Source organism: Myotis lucifugus, unplaced genomic scaffold, assembly GCF_000147115.1.
Source record: "Myotis lucifugus unplaced genomic scaffold, Myoluc2.0 scaffold_25, whole genome shotgun sequence".
Taxonomy (NCBI): Eukaryota; Metazoa; Chordata; class Mammalia; order Chiroptera; family Vespertilionidae; genus Myotis; species Myotis lucifugus.
Window position 1 is genome coordinate 9,724,914 of NW_005871073.1, and position 12,818 is coordinate 9,737,731.

The window sequence follows — 12,818 nt, forward strand, 5'->3', positions numbered from 1 at the left end:
CTTCAATGAAACAATGTGGGCGTTCCCAGGAGGTCTGGTCATCTACTGTGCATCCTCTGAAATATGTTACTTCCTGCACGATGTAGTAAAAGGGTTTTCTGCTGGGCATTGCTTTCCTTATCCTCACGAAGATTGCTTAAGAGCCAGCCCTGGGAACTGTGTCCACAAGTGTCTGTTAGGAAGAGAGAGTAACTCAGGACGGCCGCTTCTGCACGTCCACTGGTTAGAGCAGACCCTAAGCACCAGGTTCTTTCTGTTAATGTCTCTTCATTTTTTTTCTCTCGCGGGGGAGAGAGTTTGAAACATGACATTGATGTTCAGAACAGCAGCACACACTTGATCCTGCAGCACCAATGAAGGGGAGGGAGGAAATAAAGCCACTGAGACAGCTGGGTTTTCCTTGCGCGATACAGGTGCAGGGAGAGGCGTTGGGGCTGGGAGCGCGCCCTCCCCGGTGGGCGGGGCGGGCGGAGGGGGGCGGGGCTTGGGGGGGGGGGCGCCGAGCGCGGCCGCGGGCGGGAAGGGCGCTGTCGCTTTAAAAAGGCCGCCATGAGCCGCCCGGCAGTTGGTGCAGCTCGTGTGCGAGTCCCAACGTCACGCTGGCGGCGCGCCAGCCCGGTGCTGCTTCACGGTGTCAAATTGTCCCTCCTTGTTGAATTCCTTTGCCAGCCTACTTTGTGAAAGAAAACATTGGGGTTTCTTTGGCTGTTCTTGATAAGCCTATTAAAAAAAAGTGACATGTTTTAGTTGCTTCTAGGTAGGTTTTTCTTTTTACTCTTCCCCCTACCCCCCCAAAAAGCAAATATTAATAAGACCGTGTAGCGGGGTGCTACCGAGTATCCCTGTGAGTGGTTTGTTTTTGTGGTGTTCGCTGAGATGCTTAGAAAATGGTGACTCTGTCCACAGTTTGCAACGGCAGTGACAGCCTCCCCGGGCGGGCGGGGGGCAGCCTCCGGCCCCTCGGCCCCTCCGCGCGGCGGGGTGTCCGCGCTGGTCATCTGGGTGCTGGTCACCTGGGTGCGCGGCTGGCTCCCTCCGGGGGTGTCGGAGGGTCAGCGCGGGGGCGTGTGTGAGTGTGAGTGTGAGTGTGATGAGTGTGTGTGAATGTGTGTGAGTGTGATGAGTGTGATGCGTGTGCGCGTGGTGAGGTGAGCCCCTCGCAGGCGTGTTTGCCGACCCGCCCCTCCTCGGACTGGGCACAGCTCGCGGATGCACCGAAGGATGCACTTGGCATGTCAGAGTCGTCCCCGGAGAAGGAGTGTGAAGTGATGGGAGAGGAAATGTCTTTAATTTATGGCTTCAGCTGTACAAGAGCAAGCTCGTTTCAGAACTAGTTTTGTTTTTGTTTTTGTTTTTTGTGTTTTGGTGTGTTTTTTTTTGAAAGCAGTTTTGTTCATAGCTTTTTCATCTTGCTAATTGCATATTAGTTGCGGAGGGTTTTTTTTGGTTTGTTTGTTTTTTCACAGTCCTTGTCCTACTAAACAAAAAGACAAAGTGATGGATGCTTTTCTATCTCCTTGAACGTTTTGGTGATTTTTCTTTTTTTTTTTTTTCAACATAAATCTGATTAGCTGCCTTCCCTCTCTTACACGCACACGCTCCCACCAGCACCACCTTCCTGTGCTGAGGGCTATCTGACATTTTTGTGAGCTTCCAGCATGGCCATCTCCCAGGGTTTTGAGGCTTTTTCATTGAGAGTATGTGAGGTAGGAGGATACTTGCTGACAAAAGCTTTAAGTGCTCTTTGGCATTGCTATGGAAAAAAAATATAGAAAGAGTGGGAGCAAACAAAACAAATGCAATAAGAAAAAAGAAAGTGCAGCCCACGGTGGGAAGGGGCAGGAAAAGAGGGATTGTTTTTTGTTTTTTGTGGGGGTTTTTTCCCCAGGACTTGGGCTCATTTGTGAGTTGCAATGTCTTAAGTGAGAGCTTGCACCCAGAGGAAGCTGTGCCAGTTCACACAGAACTTGTTTTGAACAAGGATTCAATTTCATTTGCAAATGCTTATTGTCAAGGCAGGGAGTGCCAGCACAGAGGAAAGCACCCCTCTCCGACTCCTCCAGCTCCTTAGGTTTAATCACATCTCTCCAATCGCCGAGGGAACTGGAGATTTAAACAAACATACGTGCACTGGTGTGAAGCTGTGAAGGAAGCATTATGTTTCCGGTTCAGAATATATATTCTTCTCTCACTTTCTAAGAATTAAACACAAGCTTTTCTCCCTTATTGATTAGTTGCTGAAGTAAAGGGACCCTGCAGCCTTCCCATGCTCTCTGTTGACATGGAAAACAAGGAAAATGGCTCTGTCGGTGTAAAAAAGTAAGTGAAACTGGCTTGTGAGTTCTGCTTCTGCAAACAACAGAGGGACTTGGCTTCTATTTTTATACTCTTGCTTATCTACTGCAAGACACTGGTGGGGGCTTGTACTTGGTTGGTCTGCACTGGCCACCAGCCTCCCTTCTCCCCCTTACAAAAGTCTTTTTCCATATTCCATGTCTGAGACAGGTGACCCAGACTCCAAACTGTGCAGAAAGGGTTAGTGGGTCAGGCTTTGGAACAGGGACGGTTGAGGATTTCAGCCCTGCTTTCTGTGTACGGAAACAAAAACACTGAGCAGGCACACTCTGCCTTCCAAGTCCATAGGCTACAACGGTGGGGGCAGAAAACAGAGTTCAAGTCTTTTAATTTCATTTTTTATTGATTTCCATGTCTTTTTAAATAAAATTACCTCTCTCAAAACTGAGAGCTGTAATGAGGGAAGGACAAAAGCTTCAGCGAGAATACGAAGTTTTAACAACTTTCCTGTCCTAATTTTATGAACTTTTCTTTCAATGGTTAAGATTTCAGTGTATACCGTAGCACTCTATTTTAAGGTCTGTTCTCACATTTGAAACTTTGATTATATTTGCTGTGAGTTATATGCTTGATTTTTTTTTTAAATAGGAAAATTCAGTTGCATTGTGTAGCATATTCTGAAACAAAACAAAAGTGAACTCACAAAGATATCTGTGAGTATATGAAAAAATGTATATTCTCACTTAGGAGTTATATTAAAGCTATAACCACTTTGATTACAAGGATAAAGTAAGTTCCAATCCAGTGTTATTTGTTTCAGTTCTTTCCATGTCATTTAGTTTAAAATTGCCTTCATCTTGAGCTTTGGAGGAAATTAAATGTAGTCTATAGAAGCTGTAATATCTAAATGAGGAAACACTGTGCTTTATGTGTTTATGAATGAAGGTATATTGTTCATTAAAGTTACATTAAACTTAATAAAAATGCCTTTTAAAATTCCCAGGTAATTCATTTATCAGTGTCCTGCTGACATGCTTATTCCCATTCTTGAAGTTTGGGGTAGGTAGATGTAGGGGGAATGAAAGGAACAGGTGCTTTTATATGTATGTGTTAGGTCAGTGCTGTCCAATAGTACTTTGAGCATTGATGGCAAAGTTCTATTCTGTGAAGTCCATAATGGTAGCCACTAGCCTCATGTGGCTATTAAAAACTTGAACTGTTACTAGGGTCACTGATGAATTGAACTTTTAATTTTATTCCATTTTAATCAATTTAAAAAGTTAACTGCTTTATTGAAATATAATTGACATGTAATATAGTATAAATCTTTAAAGTACAAGATTTGATAGGTGTTGACATTCGCATACACTCATGAAACCATTACAATTAAGATAATGCATGTACCCGTCACCCCCAAAGTTTTCTCATGACCCTTTGTATTCTCCACCCCAAACGCCACCATCCTTTCCTGCTCCGTATCCTCAGGCAAGCACTGATATGTTGCTATAGCTGAGTTTACTTTTCTACAATTTTGTGCAAATGAAATTTTTCAGAATGTACTTTTTTTCAGCGAGGGCGGGGTGGGGTCTAGTTTCTTTCACCCAGGATGATTAATTTGCGATTCATTCATGTTATAGTGTGTACCAATAGTTCATTACTTTTTATTGCTGGTAATATTTCATTGTATAAATATATAATTATTTGTTCACTGTTTATCCTTCCACTTGTTGGTAGACATTTGGGTTATTTCCATTTTTTAGGTATTAGAAATAAAGTTGATCAGACCATTTGTGAACAGGTCTATGTGTGGACATATGCTTTATTTCTCTTGGATAAATATTTAGAAATGGAATGGCTGGGCTGTATGGTAGGTGTATGTTTAACATTTTAAGAAACTGCCAAACTTATTTTCCAAACTGGTTGTGCTATTTTATGTTCCCACCAGCAGCATGTGAGCATTCCAGTCTTATCCTCACAAACGTGATTAGAAAATATTTTCTTGTATGTGATTTTTATTTTCATTCTCTCTTTAGTGTCTTTCAAAGTGAAGAAGATTTTCATTTTGATGAAGTCCAGTTTATCAAGTTTTTACTTTAAGATAGTGTTTTTAGTGTCATATCTAAGAAGTGCTTACCTAACACAAGGTCAGGAAGATTTTCTCTTATGATTTCTTAGACTGAGGACTATGATGTTTTAGTTAATTTTTGTGTATGGTGTGAGATAGGAATAAAAGTGTTTCTGTTGATGGTGGTGGTTGTTTTTTTGCCTGTGGATATCCCATTGTTCCAGCATTTGTTAAATTGTTTCTGCAATTTTGTTGAAAAATTAATTGATCATATATGTGTGGATCTATTTCTGGACTCTATTCTATAGTCTATTGATGATTTTGTAGATATTCATGCCAATACAACACTATTTTGATAACTATAGCTTTATAATAAGTCTCAAAATCAATTTGTGTTATCTACCCAACTTTATTCTTCTTTTTCAAACTTGTTTTGGCTCCTCTAGGTCCTTCACATTTTCATATGAACTTTAGAATCAGCTTGTCAATTTCTATTTAAAAAATGCCTACTGGTTATTTGAATTATAGATCAAACGAGGGAGAATTGAAATCTTAACAATATTCTGTTTCCCAACCCATTTTTCTCCATTTACTTTGGTCTTCTTTAATTCTCTCAGCTATGTTTTGTTGTTTTCAATGTGCAAGTTTTGCACACCTCTTTTCATATATTTCCCTACGTATTTCATATTTTTATTCTATGATAAATTGTATTGCTTTTTAAATTTAAATTTTTTATTGTTTGCTGCTATCTAGAAATGCAATTGATTCTTTTATATCTACCTGTATCCCACAACATTGTTAAACTCACTTATTACTTCTAGTAGATTTTTGGTATCTAACATAAACAGTTACGTCTTCTGAGAAAAGACAGTTTTACTATTTCCTTCCCAATGTGGATGCCTTTTATTTCTTTTTCCTACCTTATTGCACTGAATAGGACCTCCAATAAAAAGTTGAATGGAAGTAGTGAGATTAGACATCCTACTTTTGTTCCTGATCTTCAGAGAAAACATTTAATCTTTTTAAAAATCTTTCTTTTTCTGTATGTCATTTTTGTCTGCTTTTACTTTTATTCTTTATCATTGATTTTTAAGCAATTTAATTATGAGACTTGGTGTAGTTTTCTTCATGCTTCTGGTGCTTAAAATCTGTTTGTTTGTTTTTATCTGTAGGCTTAGTTTTGATCAAATTTGAAAAATTTTTTTTTTTAAATATATTTTATTGATTTTTTACAGAGAGGAAGGGAGAGGGATAGAGAGTTAGAAACATCGATGAGAGAGAAACATCGATCAGCTGCCTCCCGCACGCCCCCCAGTGGGGAGGTGCCCGCAACCCAGGCACATGCCCTTGACCGGAATCGAACCTTCATGCTTCTGGTGCTTAAAATCTGTTTGTTTGTTTTTATCTGTAGGCTTAGTTTTGATCAAATTTGAAAAATTTTTAACCATTTTTCAGTTTTTATTTTGGTTTCCCACCACGTCTCCTTTGGGGACTCCAATTATAGGTATATTTGATCACTCAATATTGTCCCACAATTCACTAATGCCAATTAATTTTTTTGTCTTTTATCTCTGTGTTTCATTTTGGATAGTTTCTATTGCTTTGCCTTCAAGTTCACTAATATATTTTTTCTGAACTGAATAATCTCTTGTTAATCCCACCCAATATATTTTTCACTTCAGACAATATAGTTTCCACCTCTAGAGTTCAACTTGAATCTTTTTTCATATATTCCATGTCTCTACTTAACATATTCAGTCTTCCCTCTAGCTTCTGAGCAAATGAAATGTACTCATAATACATGTTTAAATCTACTTGTCTACAGATTCTGTCATTTCTCACTCAGTTTCAGTTGATTGCTTTTTCTTCTCTTTATGGGTTGCATTTCTCTGCTTCTTTGCATGCCTGGTAATTTTGTTATTAAAACTATACTAAATTACAGTTGGCATCAATAGTGTATTAGTTTCTGCCCAGCTGGCGTGGTTCAGTGGTTAAGCATTGACCTACAAACCAGGAGGTCATGGTTCGATTCCCGTTGGGACACATGCTTGGGTTGTAGGCTCGATCCCCAGTGTGGGGCGTGCAGGAGGCAGCCTATCAATAATTCTCTCATGATGTTGGTCTGCAGACTAAAGGGTCCCCGGTTCCATTCTGGTTAGGGGCACATGCCTGGGTTGTGGGCTTGGCCCCTAGTGTGTGGTATGTAGGAGGCAGCTGATCAGTGATTCTCTCTAATCATTGATGTTTCTCTCTCTCTTCCTCCCCCCCTTCCTCTTTGAAATGAATAAAAATATATTTAAAAAATAGTGTATTAGTTTCAGGTGTACAACATAATGATTCAGCATTTGTATACCCTACAGTATAACCACCATACTAAGTCTAGTAACTATCTGTCACCATACTAAGTTAATTACAATATTATTGATTACACACATTCTCTGTGCTGTATACTACATTTCCATGGCTTATTTATTTTATAACTGGAAGTGTGTACTCCTTATTCCCCTTCACCTTTTTCACCTATCGCTTTACACCTCTCCCCTCTGGCAACCATCAGTTTGTTCTGTTTCAATGAATCTGTTCTTATTTTGTTTTGTTGTTTTACATTCCATATATAAGTGAAATCATATGGTATTTGTCTTTCTCCGACTTATTTCACTTAGCATAATACCCTCTAGATCTATCCATGTTGTCACAAATTGCAAGATTTCATTCCCTTTTATTGCTAATATTTCATTATATATAAATATATACCACATCTTCTTTATCCATTCATCTGTTGATGGATACCTAGGTAGCTTCCAAATTTTGGTTATTGTAAATAATGCTGCAATGAACATATGGGTGCATATATTTTCAAATTAGTGTTTTTATTTTATTTGGATAAATACCTAGAAGTGGAATTGCTGGGTCATATGGGTAGTAATTTTTAATTTTTTGAGTAGGCTCCATACTGTTTTCCATAGTGGTGGCATGCCTGGTATTTTTTATTGAATATCAATATTGTGAATTTTACCTTGTTGAGTGCTGGGTATTTTGTATTTCTATAAATATTCTTGATCTTTGTCCTGGGATGTGCTTACGTTACTAGGAAACAGGTAATTTGATCCTGTTAAGTCTTGCTTTTAAGAATTGTTTAGACTGTCCTGGCTGGTGTGGGTCAGTTGGTTGGAGTGTCGTCCTCTACACTGAAGGGTGGAGGGTTTGATTCCTGGTCAGGGCACATACCCAGGTTGCAGGTTCAATCCTGGTCAGGAGGCAACTGGTCGATCTCTCTCTCTCTCTCTCTCTCTCTCTCTCTCCCCTCTCTCTCTTTCCCCTCTCTCTCCTCTCTTTCTCCTCTGTCCCTCTCTCCCTCCCTGTCTCTAAAATAAATGGGAAACATATCCTCAGGTGAGGATTAAAAAAAAGTAGAAGAAGAATGGTTTAGGCTAAGGGTATTTTTCCCTTTCATTGAGGTAAGACTCACCTTTGCACTCTAGCCAATGCTCCTGAATTATGAGGTTTTTCTCTCTGGCAGATGAAAACAGACACTATTCCCATCCGTGCATGATCTCCAAGGATTGTTCTACTTTTTTTGAGTGGTTCTTTCTCTAGCCTCAGTTAGTTTCACTTGTATGTGATAATCATTACTCTAAGTACTTGAGAACTTCAGATGTCCAGAGTTCTCTGTGTAGCTCTTCTTTTTCTAGGACTACACCCTGTGCACAGTCTAAAATCATTTTCCAGGTAGTAACTGGATACAGATTACCTTGCTTGTTTCCCATCCCTCAGGGATCACTATTTTTTATTGCCTATGTCCAATGCCTTGAGTGTCATTCTTTCATATATTTTGTCTATTGTTTAGTTGTTTTAGGCAGAAGGGTAAATCTGAGCCCTGTTACTCCATTCTAGACAAATGGAAGTTCCAGTTAATTTATATAGCAACAAGTGGTTAGTGGTTAACCTATGGGACAGGGCAGAGTAAGATTATATTGCAGAATCCCCAAAGGCTTAAAACATAGAGTCTTTTTTTTTTAAACATAGAGTCTTAATGCTATTTCTGAGATCTACCAAAATTGGGGCTTACAGTTGCTTCCAATTTACTTTCTAGGTATGGAAAATATAGTTGCTTACTGGGGAATGTACTGTTGTTACAAAGGGTCATTTCCAAAGAAGCCTAGTATAATAGACCTTACTCACTGGCCACATGCTCCTGATCAGAGCTTCAGTTTTACAAGGCTACTATTTATGGAGTCCCTTCTATGTGTCTAGCACTTTGTGTAAGCCTTGTTAATTCTATTTTGAGGTACGTGTTGTTATTCCCATTTTATAGCTGAGGAAATCAAAGCTCCAGGAGGTTAAAGGCCTTCTAAGATTTCACAGCCTGTAAGTTAAGTGGTGGGACTGGGTTTCAGATTGAAGGCTGGCTCTGAAGCCCAATTGCTTTCTTCTGCACTGCAGTGACGAGATTGTCAGAGGTGCTCTCAGTCACTTTTACTACAAGCGTGCGGCTGTAGAAGCCCTTTTTTTTGTTTGTTTTCAAGATTTGTAGATGGATGCAAACATCTCTATATATAAAGAGCCAAGGTCCGTAACATCCAAAACGACCAAACGGATGACCAAACGCCAGGCTGCACACGCAGCAGGCTCTGGTGGGTGGGGACTGGCAAGTGGTCTGAACTGCTGTCCTGGGTCCTGGCCACCCGCTGTGGAAGTCAGTCCTGGGTCCTGGAGCAGTGGCGGGGCAGGGGGAATTTCCGCGGAGCATGGCGGGGAGGGAGGAGCCTCTCGGAGCAGTGGTGGAGCAGGGCAAGTTTTGTGGAGCATGGCAGGACGGGAGGAGCCTCACAGAGCAGTGGTGGGGTGGGGGGAGCCTCGCAGAGCAGTTGAGGGGCCGCGAGCATTGCAGAGCATCCCGGGGCGGGGAGCTTCACATAGTGTTGCAGGGCGGCAGAGGCCATGCAATGGAGGCCAGGCTAGGCCTAAGGACCCTAACCATGCACAATTTTGTGCGCGCTGGGCCTCTAGTCTAATAATATAACCATAACTTAGCAAAGATAGGACTTCCCTTTCCAAAATGGTATATTTCTTGTAAGTGCAGAATATTTTAATGTCTGTGCTAAGTACACTAGGCCAGTTATTTCTCAAACTAGTTTGCATCACTTGGAAGGAGTATTAACATACAGATTGCTGGCCCCACCTCCAGAGTTTCTAATTCACTAGGCCTCTGGTGCGCCCAGGAATTTGCATTTCTTACTTGTTCTCTGGTGATGTTGATGCTGATGTTCTGAGAACCACTGAACTAGGATAGCTCAAGGTTTTTCAACTTATGCACTATTTTTTGTTGTTGCTGTTAATCCTCACCCAAGGATATTTTCCCATTGATTTTTAGAGAGAGTGAAGGGAGGAAAGAGACAGAGAGAGAAACATTGATGTGAGAGAGACACATCAATTGATTGCCTCCCACATGAGCTCCGACCAGGGCCAAGGATTGAGACTGCAACTGAGGTACGTGTTCTTCGACTGGAATTGAACCCTGGACCCTTCAGTCCATGGGTTGACACTCTGTCTACTGTACCAAACTGGCTGGGCTCAACTTACGCACTATTAACATTTTGGGTCAAGTCATTCTTTGTTGGGGTTGGTGGGGGTGTACCCTGTGCATTGTGGGATGTTTAGCAGTGTCCTGGTCTCTACCCATAGGATGCTAGTACTGCACCTTCTCTGATCATGACAATAAAAAATGTCTCCAGACATTGCCAATTGTCTCCTGGGGACAAAATCAACCCAGTTGAGAACCACTGCTCTAGGCTAAGCTCAGCATGAGAAATGTGTAACAGGGTGGTTTTAGGTATCAGGACTAGTTAATATATTTATATTTGTCATTTCTGCTTAAGACTCTTAAAAGACCATGAATTTCAGTGTGGAGCTTCCTCTGCCTTTCTTTTTCTGCCTCTTGCTTAATATAGAAAGGGAAGGGATAGTAAAGAGAGGAAGAATAAAGCAAATGTGGTGAAATGTAAATATTTGAAGGATTATGGGTGATAGTATATGGGATTTTTGCACTACTCTTGCAACTTTTCAGTTATAAGTCTGATTAAAAAAAATCTAGCCAATTCATTAGTTGAGAAGGAAAATTCATCTTCCTTTAGGAAAGAAAGTGTGGGGACCCTGTCTAGAGTGCACTGAATGTTCGAGGCCACTCATAATCAGGAGTGTTCAAGGCTAAGTTGCTGTGTGCAGGTGCAAGAAGCAAGGACACAGCTATCGTACTGTATGTGCACTGTGCAAGCGTGCCCTTCTATAACCCAAAATAGTGGGGTCACTGTTTGGAAAGAAGCCTCTTTGTCTAAGTTAGTATTAAAGTATGCTACTGACCAGCAGGCAGCTCGCTTGGAGGCGGCTGCTTAGTGAGGCAGTAGCTCTAAGGATGGCTCCTGTACAGCTCCTATGTTGGAGGCTACAACTACTTTGTAGGAAAGATGTATTGTTACCCAGCCGGTGTACGGCTACTCTATGGCACTTTACTTTGAAGAATTGCTTTGTCTAATAGTGCCTGCCATAGCAATGGCTATTTGGGCTACAGTAAAGACTTTCATATACCCACAACTTCTCATGGCTTTCCGTCAAATACCTGGAGTCCAAGGGAGTCCAGTCTCTGGCAGAGGGACTGGGACCTGACAGAAACAAAACTTCCAGCCCACATTTGGACACCAGGGAGAAATTAAGCATGACATTGGAAAGCAATGGACAGAGTCCAGTCAGGTTGTGCAGTCGGGCTTGACCTGGTTTTTGTTAACTAGCAGAAAAATAATTATTAGGCAAATAATTTAATTTCCCTCTGACTTGGCTCTCTTGATTTAAAATAGGAGTGGAGGATTGTTGTGAGGATGAAAAGAAGACACTTTAGACTGTAAAGTGATAGAGCAGTGACAGTCTTTATAGTCCAATTCATAAAGCACCAGAGCACCTACTGTGAACCACACTGCTAATTGCCTTCACAAATGTTACTTCATTTAATCTTTGCAACAGAAGCTATGGTAAATATTATTGCAGTCTTTTTTCAAGCAAACAACTGGGGCTCAGAGAAGTGACTGAAGTTCACATGAGAAAGTGGCAAAGCTTAGGTTTGAACCCAGCTCTTATGACCCCAATCAATGTGTCTCTCTCACATCGATGTTTCTCTCTCTCCCTTCCTTCCACTCTCTCTAAAAATTAATGGAAAAATATCCTTGGGTGAGGATTAGCAAAATAAAAATAATGAAAATGAAGAAGCCAGGTTGAGACTGGTAGGAGGGGTGGAGACACAGAATTGGCTGGTCCCACACCCACATGTGTTGGGGCTGAGATGGAAGGCTACTCAGCTGCGGAGATTCCACCTGAGGAGCAAGAGAGTCCCAGCCTCATACCAGACCCCCAAGTCCAGGATTCCAGTGTTGGGAAGAGAAGTCCCCATAACTTCTGGCTGTAAAAACCATCGGAAATTGGGGCTGAGATGGAAGGCTACTGGAGTCCCAGGTAGTTCTTCTTAAAGGGCCCTCACATGGACTTACTTTGACTCACTCCCTTTTAGCTTCAGTACTGGGATCACAGCGCAAAAGGTGCCAGAGACATAAAGGGAAGAACTGAATTGTCTGGCATGAGGGTGAGAGTTATGTGTGAGGCAGCTTTCTCTTAGACAAAAGTACTGGCAGAGGTCATTATTCATTTGATGAGTCCTCCCCCTAGAGCTGGCAGACAGGGGCCATATCTGACTCTCCATCAACTAGGCTATCACAGTTTGTCCCCACCAGACTTGCAGGCCCACCCACCCACCCAAGCTGTTTCCAGTGGCTTTTCCATAGTAATAGCCTGTCTTGACTCACACTTCAAACTTTCCTAAAATCTCTCAAACAAGCAGCATCTGGCCTCAGAGTGCCCCATATCTCTTGCTAAGTAGGCCAAGGCCCAGCACTAGCAACAGCTGCCCGTGGTTTGTAGCTTGGCCTAGTCTCAGCACCTTCAGGCCCAGCACAAATAGCAGCCATTTGCAGATCACTTTGTAGCTCATGATGGGATGCCCTGGACGGAACATAGGTGGTAGCTGACCTTGACTTGAACCTCCAGGGAGGCTCCAGAGTCAGCATACCCAGTGATCAGCTTCTGATCATATTTTAGCACTACCAAACCACCTCCCCAGGGACACATTCAAGGGGCAGACTATATCAGCACCAGAACCTGGCTGAAGTAAGTCCTGTTCTGTGGTGGGGCCCTTGCACAGCTGATCCACCTCTGTGGTTGGTGGTTGCAGCCAGTCCTTGCAGATGATTGGCCTGGAGTTTATCTCTCCCATTGATGTGCCAATAGTAAATCAGGCTCAACTACAATAGGAGGCTATACAGCTCACATCGGTAGTGGGGAGCACACCTCGAGTACCCAATCTGAGTGACTGGGGAGTCTGTGCCACTGGATCCTACAGAACAAAGTCTTTATAATG

The 12,818-nt window shown here is 41.8% G+C and overlaps 1 protein-coding gene across 1 annotated transcript in view; it reads left to right on the forward strand.

Moving 5' to 3' along the window:
- Nucleotides 1-560: 560 nt before the first annotated feature.
- Nucleotides 561-12,818, forward strand: part of SAMD13 (sterile alpha motif domain containing 13) — a 47,022-nt gene continuing 34,764 nt past the window's right edge. Inside the window, exons 1-2 of the mRNA XM_006086136.1 lie at nucleotides 561-757; nucleotides 2,235-2,319. Coding sequence (XP_006086198.1) covers nucleotides 2,267-2,319 — 53 coding nt within the window. The 5' untranslated portion in view covers nucleotides 561-757; nucleotides 2,235-2,266. The remainder of the gene's footprint in view (nucleotides 758-2,234; nucleotides 2,320-12,818) is intronic.